The 16229-nt window shown below is 39.4% G+C and overlaps 1 protein-coding gene across 2 annotated transcripts in view; it reads left to right on the top strand.

The window, feature by feature from the left end:
* Positions 1-16229, top strand: part of LOC140463557 (protein CC2D2B-like) — a 129838-nt gene that overhangs the window by 37987 nt on the left and 75622 nt on the right. For both annotated transcript variants that reach the window (XM_072557715.1, XM_072557714.1), the window contains exons 3-4: positions 1766-1853; positions 12467-12535. In XM_072557715.1, the coding sequence (XP_072413816.1) occupies positions 1766-1853; positions 12467-12535 (157 nt within the window). The remainder of the gene's footprint in view (positions 1-1765; positions 1854-12466; positions 12536-16229) is intronic.

The following is a 16229-nucleotide window of genomic DNA, read 5'->3' as shown; positions in this document are numbered from 1 at the left end:
GCAGTCAAAGCTGTAAAGCTAGTGTTCAGGGCACACACATTGTCCCTTCAGTTCAATGGCAGGAAATTGAACATAGGATAACTCTATACCAGGTCCCACATACACAATTCATGAAAGTCATGCTGAGAAGTGACAAGTATTTGTAAGGCTGCAGGATTGTATTCATACCTAAGTGAGGACTCTCACCATTTCATGTGGGAAATCGTGGGGAAGTGTTAGCATTTGTATAACACGGGATGCTAAGAGAATGCCCAGATATTGCAACAGTAGTTGTAGGATTTTTAATATTCTATAGGGCTGCAGGACTGTGTATAGAGAGAGAGAGAGAAAGACAGACAGACAGAATGGCACTAATTTGGCATCAGGCAGAATGTCACAGCCTTGGGGAGGTTTTCTTAAGATGAATGCTTGTTAACCAGCCTTCTGTTTAATGGAGGGGTAGTCCAGAGTATTGAAACCTTCTATAAGCCCCTGTAATGCCACTCATGGGGGTCTCACTATTTTACAGCTAAAAGTGTACTGCAGAGCCTCGGGGTCTCTTAGATATGTTTTCTGCTTCAGTTATCACATCATAAGCAGGTAGAAGAGTAACTTTATTTTTATTCCAAATGAGTGCAAATGAAATGGCTCTCAGTCAATAAGTTATATTGAATAGCAGATTACCAGTTAGCTAGTCTGTAATGGAAATGTCCCGATAGCTCAGTCCCACTGGAAATGGATAGCTATGAGTTTTTCATATGCCTCCTTGACTCAGTTGTCCTGTTGTCACTCAAAATTTGTGAGTGGATGCCTGTGAGATTTCACAGAAGTCCCCAGTGGCTGTCTGAAATGGTCTAGTGGCATAGAAATGAAAGGTCACCATCACTGTCAAGGCAACTGGGATGGGATTCCACTTTATCTAAGAGATCACAGATGCTCATTCACTAGTTGTCAAATGTAGGAAATAATCTCTTGGGGCATTCATGAAGGGCTTTTGCCCAAAATGTCGATTTTCCTGCTCCTTGGATGCTGCCTGTCCTGCTATGCTTTTTCAGCACCGCACTCCTGACTTAATCTCCAGCATCTGCAATCCTCACTTTTGCTATCCTGACATGATGTTGACATTCACTTTAGATTTAGATTTAGCTTTTATTGTCATGTGTGCTTAAGTACCAGGTACAAGAGTACAGTGAAAAGTGTACAATTTCATCATACACAGCGCCATCTTAGGTACAAAGTACCGAGGTACAAAATCATAGTTACAGAAGTAAATAAAAAAAATAAGTTTGAACTGTTAAGCACTATAGTTTTCTTAGTATTAAAAATAGAAAAATAAAGAAGTAATATTAAAAAGTCAAACAATACCATCGTTTCTTAAGCCATGGGCCTGCAAATGCTCCAAGTTGGTCTTTCCCTAAGATGGCTCACTTTCCACTGCACTGGGCATGTTTTCAAATTTTATACCTGAATTTATAAAAAGTTGATATTTTGTGTAAAAGAGCATTTGAAGTTTATATTTGGGACTTGCATTTCTGCATGTACCTGTGTACTCACTGGTTTTAACATGTATATTTGGACTTGACATTCAAACATTTGAACATTTTTAACCTAGTACAATAGTCCTGTGATATTAAAATTCTGTATTCCGTGTTTCACTATTTTTTAAACACTTGAAGGCTCATGAGTTAATATTTCTACCTAACACTTTGATATTTTATATATCAACTTTTTAACAATTTGAGTTTTAAAAATACTGCTGATACTAATTGTCTTCCTTGTGCTTGAGGAGAAAGGATCCAGCTGAAACATCAACATTGCATGATTCTCAAAGTGAAAGTGATGAAATACTTCCATTGTCAAAGCAGGCATTATGGGTAGGTGAAAAATTTTTCTTACCAAATTATCCAACAGTTCAAAATAGATTTTTGCATATAGACAAAACTGCCATTTCTTTCTGATTGACAGAAAAAACCCTGCAAACATCCCTGGATTTTATATTTTTAAATGGGATCCATACATTAAGTAAGACAACTGAAATCAGTATTGACTTAATACCATTTAATGTAATAAAATCTTTAGATCTGCTTCAAACATAAATGTTGTGAAATTAAAGGAAATGACGGAGAGAACAATGAAATGATGGTTTTTAAAACACGGAAGGAAACAATGTGAGAGAGGCTCAAATAGTGTTGTAAAAGGTGATTCTTACTTGAACGTCTGCCACAAACTGAAGAATGTGCAAGATTAGATAATTAAACTGGGGAACATTCAAAAAGCATCATAGGACATGGAAGATGTTATGGAGGTAGAGTGGGAAAAGTCTAGAGAATTATTTGTATACAAGAATTTTAATTTTAATCCATTGGAGACCAATTCAGCAGATGTAAGCAAGGTGATTCATAAGTTCCAGTCCACAGGCATTGTTAGTTAAATCTATTACTCGGACAAATAGCTTTTAGTCACTCTGCACTGGCACAAACCATACAGCAGAGGTTTCTTGATAAAATTAAGGTAGCTGGGTAAAAGTGTCAAGCACAACAGGAGAAGGCTGCATCCTATTTGTCAGTACCCTGCCTCAAGAGTATGTAAGCTTCACTTGGCATTCTAAGATATGTCTGAATAGGTGGTTGTTCCATTTGTGCTTTCCAAGGGTGTAGGAGGCATTTAGCCAATGCTTCAGCTATCATGAAATATGTGGCAGACTTGATGAACTAACTATATCTTTTTCTTCCAGTCAGTTTCATATCTTTGTGTGATGCCTTCAAATAAATCTGTTCTCAAGGATGACTTGATGTATCTACCTATTTGCTACAGCAGGCCACCATGGCAATATAGGCAAAAGTGAGGACTGCAGATGCTGGATTTCAGAATCAAGATTAGAGTGGTGCAGGAAAAGCACAGCAGGTCAGGCAGCATCCGAGGAGCATTCCTAATGAAAGGCTTTTGCCCGAAACATTGATTTTCCTGCTCCTCGGATGCTGCCTGACCTGCTGTGCTTTTCCAGCACCACTCTGATCTTCACTATGGCAATATAGTTTACCTTGACTCTCAAGGTGACATTCTCCCTTCACATACACATCTTGTGGATTTTCCTTATTAAGTATTTTCCCCCTCCCCAAGACTTCAACTGTTCCAACCCAAAATTCATTTTACTTTAATTTTTGCCCCATCTCACTTTGATTGTTTTAATCCAGAGGCAGCTACAAGCCAAGCAGCTTGCTGTGCGTCTGGAGTCACATGTAGACCAGGCCAGGTAAGGATGGCAATTGCCTCCCCTGAAAGATATTAGTAAACAAAATGTGTTTTCCCCAACAATGGATTCATGATCATTGACAGACTCTTAATTCTAGATTTTCTCTTAATTCTGCATTTTGGGAAAGCAACTCTTAGCAGGATGCATACACTTAATGGTAAGGTCCTAGAGAGTGTTGCTGAACAAAGAGACCTTGGAGTGCAGGTTCATAGTTCCTTGAAAGTAGAGTCGCAGGTAGTAGGATAGTGAAGAAGGCGTTTGGTATGCTTTCCTTTGTTGGTTCAGAGTATTGAGTACAGGAGTTGGAAGGTCGTGTTGCAGCTGTACAGGACATTGGTTAGGTCACTGTTGGAATATTGCTTGCAATTCTGGTCTCCTTCCTATCAGAAAGATGTTGTAATACTTGAATGGATTCAAAAAAGATTTACAAGGATGTTGCCTGGGTTGGATGATTTGAGCTATAAGGAGAGTTTGATAAAATCTTGAGTGGCATGGATAGGATAAATAGAGAAAGACTTTTCCCTGCGGTGGGGGAGTCCAGAACTAGAGGGCATAAGGTTTAGGGTGAGAGGGGAAAAATATAAAAGGGACCTAAGAGGCAACTTTTTCACACAGAGGGTGGTACATGTATGGAATGAGCTGCCAGAGGAAGTGGTGGAGGATAGTACAATTGCAACATTTAAAAGACATCTGGATGGGTATATGAATAGGAAAAGTTTGGAGAGATATGGGGTGGGTGATGGCAGTTGGGGCTAGATGGGTTGGGATATCTGGTCAGCATGGACGAGTTGGACCGAAGGGTCTGTTTCCATGCTGTACATCTCTATGACTCTATGACTCTATGTCAGTTTCTGTATGGATTCTGTGCCAATGCCTTATCATTTAAAATATGTTTTCTTGCCCTTCAGGCCACAATAACCACTTTATAATTGTACATATTTGAGACCTATTCTTCAGTGCATTTTCACTATGCATTCCTTCATGTTGGTTACTTCAGATGTGACAATGACAAATACTTCTGCATACTTATACTGATAGACCAAGATTATTATGCCATATATATGTTCAGGTAATATGTTCAGGTAATATTTTTGAAAGATCAAAAGTGGGGATGTGTGGAGGAATCATGTTATCCATGTGGCCAGGTCCGATGTTTCAGGTTGTGGCAAATCATCTAATTCTGTTATATTTTTTAAAAAGTCTATGGGCGAGTGCACACTTATCTCCAAGAGAAAGCTATCAATGATTAACTTCATTTACACTTCAATTTTTCTTGATATATTCCATTTAACTACCAAGATGGGTTATTCTTATCCCCATTTGATATTATGTTGCTTTCTCCCTGTCACTATTCTTTCATTCTAAGTGGGGCATCACATTAATTGCCTCTGCTCATCTGAGAGAGAAGCAGGGCCCAAGTCACCAGGCAATGTTATAGTTGTACATTATTTTAGGATTTTCTCTCTCAGATCTCTTGTTTGCATGTTTAATTTGGATGTCTGCCAAAAGTTTGCTTATCTGTATCTGGAACATGTAGAACTTTTTTATCACAAGGAATGAATTTTGTGCAAAAAGTATAGCTTCTTAAACATAACTTCATACTATTTGCAGAGAGGCTCACTTTTTAAACTCATTTCATCAAACTAGATTTGAATTAGATTACTTACAATGTGGAAACAGGCCCTTCAGCCCAACAAGTCCCCACCAACCCGCCGAAGCGCAACCTACTCAGACCCATTCCCCTACATTTACCCCTGCCCCTAACACTACGGGCAATTCCGCCTGGCCAATTCACCTAACCTGCACGTTTTTGGACTGTGGGAGGAAACCGGAGCATCCGGAGGAAACCCACGTGGACACTGGGTCTCTGGCACTGTGAGGCAGCAGTGCTAATCACTGTGCCACCCTGCCTCCCACTTCTTTCTTTTTTTTCTTTTTTTTAAGCCTCGATCAGGAGGACTTAGGTGTCTGGTCACCGTCAGAGAAAGCACTTCTATCTGTGATGCTCTTGGATTACACCTAGTTTAACATGCTTTTAGTCAAATGTATGGTATGCTCCCACTGTAGCAGGTGAACTCTGTGAATACAATTTAATTTTCACAGGGGGATTCTTTAACTTTTGGGGTAAGGGACTAATAGAAGGTCTTGACCTCTTTCTCAAGAGTGCTTTGATGCCCTTCACTCACTGCTTTTGTCCTTGCCCTGTCGTGAGTAAAAATGCTGTCCAGCTTTGCTTCCTTGTATCAGAGAGGTGGAACACAAGGATACGTGTTTCTAACTACATTCCCAAGGTGAACTACCTTGTTTTGCGACATTGCTGTCCTAGCTGCTTCTTTTTCACAGCTATCTATGATTAGAATGGAACTGGGGAGCCTGCTGGCCTGGAGGATTACTGGGACGATGTCAGGGCCATTTGTGTCTGGAAAGCCACATATGCCAAGGATCTTCTTGCAAGAGGTGCGTTGACTCTCCTCAGCTTGAACTTCCAAGGGTTGGAGGAAGTCAGGCAAGGTGACCGTGGAAAGCTTGGCCAGATCTGCAGCATCCAAAACTGCCAATGGCTGTGTGTGGTGAATCCTGGCTCCATCCTGTCTCTTTGTAAAGAGGGGGTAACTGGAGTGGTGTCAAAGTTCCCCGCACCCCCTCCCTTTTCCATGTCTTAAGTCCTGAGGACCAATGGGGGGGACGGTGGAGTGCAGGTTTGTGCATACCACCTGGGGGTGCTGGCCTTGGATTTCCATTGCTGTCATGACCTGGTCATGGAGGTAGACTGATTTTTTGCATGATTTGTTGCACTGCCACAGCTTCTGGGCAGTGAGGACTGTTGTGTTCCATATGCCTGTGTACTAGTACTCTGCTCTGTACATTTGGATGAACTCCCTGATTGCCACAGGGTTCCCTGCCTGGGGTTCAGCAAGTGGCTGGTCCAAAGGCTAATGGCCTGCGGTGTTTATTCCTGGGCCAGCTGTTGCTGTGAACTACTCACCAGCACGTGCTTTCATCTCTTCCAGCCTAATGTTCCCACCAAGGTGAATGCCTCAGGGCTGGTTAAGGAGTAGGCAGTAGCCTTGCCAATACCTCCTCTGTGGCTTCGGTATTTTCTATCTCAAAAGTCCAGGAGGGTGCCTATGGGAGAAATTGACATTTCTCCACAGATGACATGAGTAGGCTGGCTGTACCTGCAAGACATGAGAAAGACTGTGTTGCAGCCAGTGGTTAGAAGAGATGCATAATGAATGAGATTGAGAGCAGAACGTGAGAGTGGCAGTGGCATGCAGAGTGATAAGCACTTATTTGGAGGGACATGGGCGTTTATGCTGCTCCTCAGGAATGGTTTCTATCTTCTTCATTGAAGGCAAGGATTCTCTCCTCGTGGTGGTTAAGGATCCAAATGTTGCGACAATTTCAGCCTTGTTCTGCCCTGTTATGGGTGGTCTTCTCCTTAACAGCAGAAAACAGAGGAATGAATGAGATAACAGTGGGTGGCACAGACATTAGTGCTGATACATGTGTGGAACAGTGATGAGGTGTTCTGAAGAGGCAGCGTGCTTGTGGAGGTTGGGGAACAAGATCAAGTGAGGGAAGGTATTGCATATAATAATGAGTATGATAGAGCATAAGCCTTGGTGGAAGGCGGGTGCAGTAGCAAAGATAAAAGCTGTCAGGTAACGAAGAGGATAGTGTGGCACTTACGCTGCCTGAACAGAGAAGATGATTGATATTCTTGTGGCATTGCAAGCCATTCTTCCGCACTCTGGAGGGGCACTTAATCAGGTGTGACCTCAACAGGCTGATAGTGTTTGCCAATATGGTGTCCTGTGCCAGTTTTCCTGTAATAGGACACCTCTCCTTTGGACTACCTTGTTCACCAAGACGTCAGATGCATTTTGGAAAATTGCAGTACCATCTTCCCCTTCTCCATCATGTTCTGACTTTGCCCTTAACTGAATAGGGCAGCTTTGGAAAACCAGTGCTTGTCTGGAAACATAGTAGCCTTTCAAAGATGACAGATGCAAGGAATGCCATTTTTTGGGTGAATATCCACTGAGAGGTGAGTTATTCTGGGAACTGTGTAATAAGATTCAGTGGAAATTGGATGTGAGAGACAGCATAGAGATAAGATAGATAGAATATCGCAAGTGACTTCACTAGTCCTTGCAGACAACAGCTATCAAAACACTCAGTGCCACTCACAATTTAAAGGTTATTTTAAACAAAGTACAATTTTACAGTTAATTCATGTGTAGTGTATGCTGGTTTTGGTTTGATTGTTAATTTAAAAGTTATGCAAAGTGAAAACTTGTCCATTACTTTCTTTCTTTGGGATCACATGGTAAGCTTTCTGGTTTATTGGTTTCCATCGAGATAACAAAGAAAGGACAAAAATAATATTTGTTTTAAATTTGTAAGTATATTACACAGAAGTTATAAGTGTATTACACAGTACAGAAACAAATCAAATGACCCAACACATCTATGTTGTTATTTGTAATTCATAAGAACTTTCTCTTCCTTAACTATACTTCATTGTACCAACCTTCTATTTATTTCTGGCATTAAACTTGTATAAGAACTCAGGCTGTAGTTGATTTTCTTTGTACTACATTATGCATTACATTATATAAGAAATAACAGGTAAGAAATAGGAAATAAAAATTGTGATAGAAGTAATTTATAGCCTACTAAAATAATGTATGAATAGTAGATTAGATTACTTGCAGTGTGGAAACAGGCCTTTCGGCCCAACAAGCCCACACCGACCCTCTGAAGAGCAACCCACTCAGACCCATTCCCCTACATTTACCCCTTCATGTAACACTTTGGGCAATTTAGCATGGCCAATTCACCTAACCTGCACATTTTTAGACTGTGGGAGGAAACCGGACCACCCGGAGGAAACCCACACAGACACGGGGAGAATATGCAAACTCCACACAGACAGTTGTCTGAGGCGGGAATTGAACCTGGGTCTCTGGTGCCGTGAGGCAGCAGTGCTAACCACTGTGCCACTGCACAGCCCACAAAGTAAGACAGAGCCATAAATCAAAGAATAATCAGAGTTCTGTGAAGAAACTACTATAGTAATCCTATACAATTATAATCTTCATGTGGACTGGATGAATCAAAATTGGCAAAGGTGGCCTGGAGAATGAGACCATTTTGTATGGGACATTTTCTTAGAACAGTACATTGTGGAAGCAACTGGGGAACAATTTATTTTAAGGTCTGGTGATATGTAATAGGACATTAATTCATGATGTCATAGTAAAGGCAAGTAGAATATTATTTAAAAAGAGAGAGATCACAGAATGCTACTAAGGATTTAGATGTCCTTGCATGTGAATCACAAAGTTAGCATTTAGGTCCAGCAAATAATTAACAAGTCAAAGAAAATATTTGACCATTATTGCAAGGGAGGTGGAGTAATAAAGTGGATGACTCTTTCAACAAGTGGACTTTGGAGAGACCATATCTGAATTACTGTGTACAGTTTTCGTCTCTGAAGGAAAGATATACTTCAGGTTCAGGAAAGGTTTTCTATGCTGTCTCCTGGGGTGATGAGGCTATCTTCTGAGGATAGGTTAGGCAGATTGGGTTATTGCTCATTCGAGATTTAAAGAATAAGAGATGATTGTATCATTTCTCAAGGAACTTGAAAGGGTAGATGCTGAGAGGATGTTTCCTCTTATGAAATTAAGTGTCAAAGTTGAAAATAAGGCTTTTCCAATTAAAATTGACATGTGAATGAATTTATTTTCTTCGGATTTTTGTTGTCCAGAATTATTTTCTCCAGAGGGCAATGAAAATGGATTACTGAATATAATCAGGACTGAGTTAGACAGATGTTTTATCTTCAATAGAGTTGAGGGTTATGGGGATATATAGGTTGGAGAATGGAGTTAAAGCTAGAGTCAAATTAGCCATGATCTTATTGAATAGTGGAGCAGGCTTGATTGGTTGAAAGGCCAATTCCTGCTCCTAGTTCTTATGATTTTATGAAAATATAAAAAGCACGGTGAGAATGTTGATGTAGTTTACTAAAATACTATTGGCAAAGTGAAGTAGAGAGTTATAATAATTTGGAGCATGCAAAGACTTTATGGCCCATTAAATTTGCTCCACCATTCAGTATGATTATGGCTGATCTCAGGTTTCAAATCTATTTTGCTCTCTTCCACATATCTTTGGTATCCTGACAGTTTGAAACTTGGTGTTATTTCAGTTTTAAATGTATTCAATAATAGTGACTCCATGATCTTCAAACAACCTTTTGAGTAAAGTAATTTCTCCTTATTCAGTTCTAAATAGTCAGTCTCTTATCCTGAGACTGTGCCTCCATGTTTTAGATTCTGTAATCAGCAGAAGTCATCCTTTAGCACTTACCCGATCCATACCCTTTAGAATTGTACAAATTTCAATGAGTTTGCCTTTCATTCTTCTGAACTCCAGAAAATATGGACTTAATTTGCTCAGCCTCTCATTCATGTAGGGATAATTTAGTGAAACCTTGCTGTAGTGCCTTCTCTACAAGTATAGCCTTTCATAAATGTAGAGACCAAAACTGCACATAGTATTCCAGATGTGGTCTCACCTTGATTATTATAAGACTTCCCTACCCCTATACTCCAATCTTGTAGCATTTAAGCCTGACATGCCATTTATGATCCCAATTGCTTGTTGTACTTGAATGTGTCCTTTCTGTATTCTTTGAATAAACACATCAAAGTCTCTTTGACATCAATACGTACATGTTCCCATCTTTTAAAAATATTTCCATTTACTATTCTTATGACTAAGTTGAAAAGCTTCACAACTTGATAAGTTACAGCTTTTTTTAGCAGCTGAAAAAATTAAGTATTAGAAGGTTTCAGATTATGAAAATTTATGATTGAATCAGTTGTGATAGATTGCTCCACAAGTGAAATAGCTGCAAGAGGCGATAAATTTAACATGATCAAGAAACAATTAAAAATGTCAGAGAAAAGAATCTTTAGATTGTCAATGCTTAGCTATTGAATTTTTGACTACAAGCAGTTTCTGAAGTGGAACCTGAAATGACTCCACAGAGGCCAGTATCCTGTCACCAAGTCACCCTTGATTTATACATGAACAGTCCTTGAGTACAGTATTATCTCATAGAGTTAGGCACCAGAGTGTTTTATGTTCTAACTTAATTAGTTTGTACAGTTTTGGATTATTTGTTACTTTTGTTAGACCTTCGTTGTGTGACTTTTATACTTATCATGTTATTCCAGCCATGTAGTTTTTTTTGTCATCTCTCTGCCTTAATTAATTGGATCATAGGTCATCCCTACACTTGCTATTTAGCTGTTGACACTTCACTTACACTGTGTGTACTTACCTTTTGACATTCTTAATTACCTGGAATTATCTTACTATTACCTCTCTGCATATAAATTCTGCGATGTGGCAATGCTGGTATTGGACTGAGATGGACAAAGTTCAAAATCACACAACACCAGGTTATAGTCCAACGGGTTTATTTGGAAGTACAAGCCTTCATAGCACTGTAAACTGATGTTATGTGATTTTTAACATTATAAATTCAGTGTCTGTGTGACTCTCTTCACTTCACCTGATGAAGGAGCAGCAGTCTGAAAGTTTGAAATATCAAATAAACCCATTGGACTATTACCTGGTATTGTGTGACTTCTGATTTTGTCCACTCACTGACACCACATAATTTTCATGTCAGTCAGGGCTACCTGACTGGACCAGATTAACAGCCCCAATCAGGGAACTCATGTTCTAGGAGGTTCAGCTAGCTGACTCTGTTACCAAGACTACATTCTTATTTCTTAATTCTTATTCATGGGAAATGGATTTTTGCTTGAAAAAGAGGAATGTTAAAGGTTATTGGTAGCAAGCAATATGAAAGACAGTGGTTTTTAATGTTTAATTTGTTACATGACGTATGTGATTCATATCAATATCATTTATTTTAGAGTTTAGCCTTTAAACTAATGGCACACGGGTTTTGGTCAATGTATATGAAGGCATTCAATATCTGACTTATCAATACTTCTAGAGCCCTGATTTTAAACTAATATATGTCAGATTGTAGCTGACTGGGAACTCCTGGTGTGACAATGGGATTTGTTTGCAAAGGACATAACAAATTAACTGCAACAGTATGGAAAGGGTAAGAACAAAATAGACCCAGATTATTTGAGATCTGAAACATGATCAAATTAGGTCAGATAGGTTAGCTGCAGGGACCTTACACAGACTTTGAGGAAAATATTATGCTGAAAAAACACAATATGGCTCAAACTTTTTAAAACTTTCAATGATCAGAACAACGTGCAAGAAAGTCTAAGGTAAAGAGAAAATAACCTTTTTTAAACTGTATGAGGCAATAGTGCTAATTTGTTCACAAGTGGATAAAGAAATAGACCCAACCAATCAGTAATCTCATCCAATACAGTGTGAAAGGTTGTTTTCTCTTTGCTGAAAACAAACAATGCTGGAGATCACAGCAGGCAGCATCCATGGAGAAAGAGCAAGCTAATGTTTCAAGTCAAGATGATTTTCTTCATCAGAGCTGCCGATTTCTCTTTACATTTGTATATCTTGCAAATTATTCTAGTGAGTGCAAGAATCAATAAAAATGAACACAGTGGGGAGTTAATATTTTTCTTAATTCCATATTTTAAAAAAGGAAAAGAATGATCAAGTGTCTTTTAAAGTATTACAAACTTTAAAATATTTCTTAAAGCAAAAAAGGACTGGTAGACAAAAATGCAATTGATTTGAAAGAATGAAATTGAATTTATATACTTAATGTGATAGTGCACTTCCTCAACTTTTATAATTCAAATTGTTTACTGCTGGCTTAGATTTTCTTAATATAGGAGAGAATGCAGAAGTACCAGCCATAGAAATAGCAGGACCCTAGTGTGAATTTAATTTTTCTTATTTAATATTGATTTCATGGGGTCAAAGGGACCAACAATTTTATTCTTCTGGGGAAGGTGAAATGAATGAACCAGCTTCTCTCCCACTGCCCTCCACTGTTCTCTCATCCCGCTCTCAGAGATCCAATTCTCAACATGTGAATACCTCCTGGTCCATGCAAATTAGATGTTCTCCTAAAGACTTCTACAGACTATAGTGACGTCAGAACCTATAGTACTGCTATGTGCCTCTGTCAAAACTGTGTCCATGTGTAAGTTCAGGATCTTTATTAACAATTGAAAATTGTTTCCTTAGGATGAAGATGTGCAAGAAGATAACATAAGACATCGAATTTTAGCTAGAAGAGAAACTATAAGGAAGAGGGTATATTATTTTATTTTGCCATTTAAAAAAAATGTCTAATCTTTTCTCCTCTTCTTCAAAGGTTTCACCTTTGCTCACCATTCATCTAATCACACATCAGCTTCCTTGCTCAAACAATTTTCTTTTTCACCTCATAACTTTTGTATCAAGTAACACTGCTTTCTCATTCTTCTTGCATTTCATTTTTGTTGTTTTCCAATTTACTTATACTCTTGTTCCCTCAATTTCACCCTCCAGACCAACTTCCAAAATGATTTTAACACTTCATAGAACTTTGCCACTTTCTAGGTTTTTTTCACTCTGACTCATTAATTTTCATCAGTTTCTAATCTCCTTCTGCATCCATATTTTCCATGAGTGATTCTATTGGATTTTTGATTATTATGCATCACTATAAAAATTAGTAGTACATCCCTTGTTAATTTCCATCTCTCTCCTTTCGTCCTTTTCAACACTGCTGGTCTACTTGATTTATTTAATAACTCCCTTGTCCTTCAGTTCAATGTACTTGCACCTCCACGTCCCTCCTATCTCCAGTATTCCCCAAAAAGGTCCCACCCAGCCTAAATTAAATACAATTCATCCAGCGTATGACTGACCTAGTCTTGCTTTGTTCACCTCAAGCAATGAATGTCAATCTATGAGATCAGCCTCCTCTCCTCATCTGAGATAATCCTGAAGGGTCAAAATAACTTGAAACTTCTAATAACTTTCTTTTGCTTTGCTTTGATTCCTCAATATAAAATGGAAGTTTTTGGCTCATTTAACCATCTCCCTTTCCACTGCATATATATTTCTTTCCTCTCCATCAAGGCTTGTGATCTTGTCTATCTTATCTCGTATCTGTCCCATCTCACTAAGCCTGAATCCCCAACTCTTTTACTCTGGATTATAGCCAAACCCAAAGGCTGCCTATTGTTAGGCCAGAGGCTAAATAAAATGTTACTGGCTTCCTTTTCTGAAACTATGTCCTTCTAAGCCTGGAAAGTGGTGGGTGAAGCAGGAGACCTCGAGTGGTGATGGCGGTGGCAGCAACACCATGAAGAGCTGGACATGGCTCCACCCAGCTGGGGGTCTCCTGGTGAGCAAGGGGGAAGTACTAGGCTGACTCCCCTGGCCCACATTTTCAGTCTGTGCCAATGGTCCAAGTTTACGGCTAGGAGTGCCTAAGGAGTGGCAGCATCGCCGAAAGGGACAATGGAGGACTCTGATGACTGGTGGCAGCATCTGGGGGAGCGTTGGATGGGGAACAGAATATATGGAATCTGTGCATTCCCAGGCCATCGGCTGTTGCAATTTTGGCAGCAACGGAGGCCCATAACTGTGATCTTTGAACTCATTATAAAGACCAAGGAGCCCATTTCAGAGACTGGCTGATGTCAAGCAACCGACTGGAGGAGCTGTGGAGGAGGAACAAGAAGAGAGAAAGATGAACTCTATTGCAGTAAAATCTTGCACTATATTCAGTACTTCAAGATTGTGCTGGAGCATGGTGACACTTTGTATATAACATCCAAAAAAAACTTCACTATCTTTTATATACACGTGACAATAAATCTAAATTTAATTATTATCATTATTTTGTTTTGAAAAAGTTACCATTTATCTTCTTCAAATCCTTTTAAATCCCTGCCTTACTTTCAAACTACTTTTCTGCTTTGTTTTTCAAATGGATGGAATCACCATCCAGCTCCCCAAGATCTGCAACACCACCCCCCACCCCCCCACCTCCCACAGCCTCATCTCTCCTTTTCATGGGCATAGATATAGAAGATAGGAGCAGGAGAAAGCCATTCTGCAATTCAAGCATGCTGATCATCCAACTCAAGAGTCTAATCCTGCTTGCTCCCCGTAACATTTGGTCCCATTTGCCCCAAGTGCTATATCTAGCCACCCCTTGAAAACATTCAATGTTTTGACATCAACTACTTCTGTGGCAATGAATTTTGCAGGCGCACCACTCTTTGGGGGAAGAAATGTCTCCTCATCTCAGTATTAAATGGTCCATCGAAATCCTCAGACTCTGACCCCTGGTCCTAGTTGCACCCACCATCAGGATCATCCTCTCTGCATCTACCCTGTCTAGTCCTGATAGAATTTTTAAAGTCTCTTTGAGATCCCCTCTCACTTGTCTGAACTCCAGCGAAAACAATCCTAAATCTAGTCAATCTCTCCTCATACATCAGTTCTACCACCCCTGGAATCAGTCTGGTAAATGTTCGCTGCACTCCCGTGAAAGCAAGACCATCCTTCCTCAGAAAAAGCACACCAAAACTGCACACAATATTCTAGGTGTGGCCTCACCAAGGCTGCAACAATACATTTCTGCTCTTGTACTCAGACCTCTCGCAATGAAGGCCAACATAGCATTTACCTTCTTTACCACCTGCTGTACGTACACCTGCCGTACCTTTAGCGACTCTTGCACAAAGACACTCAGGTCCAGCTGCAAACTCCCCTCTCCCAATTTATAACCATTCAAGTAATAATCTATCTTCTTGTTTTTGCTCCCAAAGTGAATAACTTTGCATTTATCCAAATTATGTTACACCTGCCATTGATTTGCCCACTCACCCAACCTGTCTAGATCATGCTGAAGCAACTCTGCATCCTCATCACAGTTCACCTTCCCACCTAGCTTGGTATCATCTGCAAACTTTGAAGTGTTACATTTAGTTTCCTCATCCAAATCATTAATATATATTGTGAATAGCTCAGGTCCCAGCACTGATTCCTGTGGCACCCCAATACTGCCTGCCAATTTGAAAAGGACCCATTAATTCCTACGCTTTGTTTCCTGTCTGTCAACCAGTTTTCTATCCATCTGAATGCACTTCCCCACTCCCACGTGCTTTAATCTTGCACAACAATTTCTTATGTGATACTTTGTCAAACGTTTTCTGAACGTCCAAATATTCCACATCGACTGGCTCCCCCTTGTCAACTCTATTAGTCACATCTTCATAGAACACATTTGTCAAGCACAATTTCCCTTTCATAAATCCATTGCAGCCTTGTCTGATTCTGCCACTGCCTCTGTTCAATGAGAGTTTTCATTGTAATAAAACTGTTGTGGCTAAAGCCACCATTACTATGTCCATAATTTTTGACTGATCTAACTAATATTTCTCTTTGGCCTACTGTGCTACTTCATTCTTCTAATAATTTCCTTATCAGTCTAGTTTAATGATGCTAATCTAATCCATTTCCACTTCTACTTAACTCAGTTATAAATATTTCTCAATTATTTTAAGTCTACTCAAGAACAGTTTCTCTATTTCAGCCCAATTCCATCATTGTTTCAACAATTTTTTTATTTCCATGCTGGAATCAGTTACATTATTTATAAGGATGGAATAATCTCTCATGTCCAAATCCAAACCTCTGACTCTACACAATTTGCATTCTGTCAGGATGATAGATTTATCTCAAATAAAGCCATGAATAAATGAGAACTTCATCAACTTGATATTCATGCAGGGTAAACCAGATGTCGTACTATCTCCATGTCCTACTTAAACCAAATTAGGACATGGGAATAACAGTTGTTTATTTCCATCTGTCCCTTACTCACTTCTGCTCCCCCTACATTCTCCTGCAATTCCCTTTACACTACATACTTTTCTGTTTCTTTGCTATTTGAAGGTTTGATTTCAACAAAGTTTAGCAGTGCTTTTTTTAAAAAGTTTTGGGT

Source organism: Chiloscyllium punctatum, chromosome 38 (assembly GCF_047496795.1).
Source record: "Chiloscyllium punctatum isolate Juve2018m chromosome 38, sChiPun1.3, whole genome shotgun sequence".
Classification (NCBI taxonomy): Eukaryota; Metazoa; Chordata; class Chondrichthyes; order Orectolobiformes; family Hemiscylliidae; genus Chiloscyllium; species Chiloscyllium punctatum.
The sequence above is the reverse complement of the archived record's forward strand: the minus strand, read 5'-3'. Positions and strand labels throughout refer to the sequence as shown.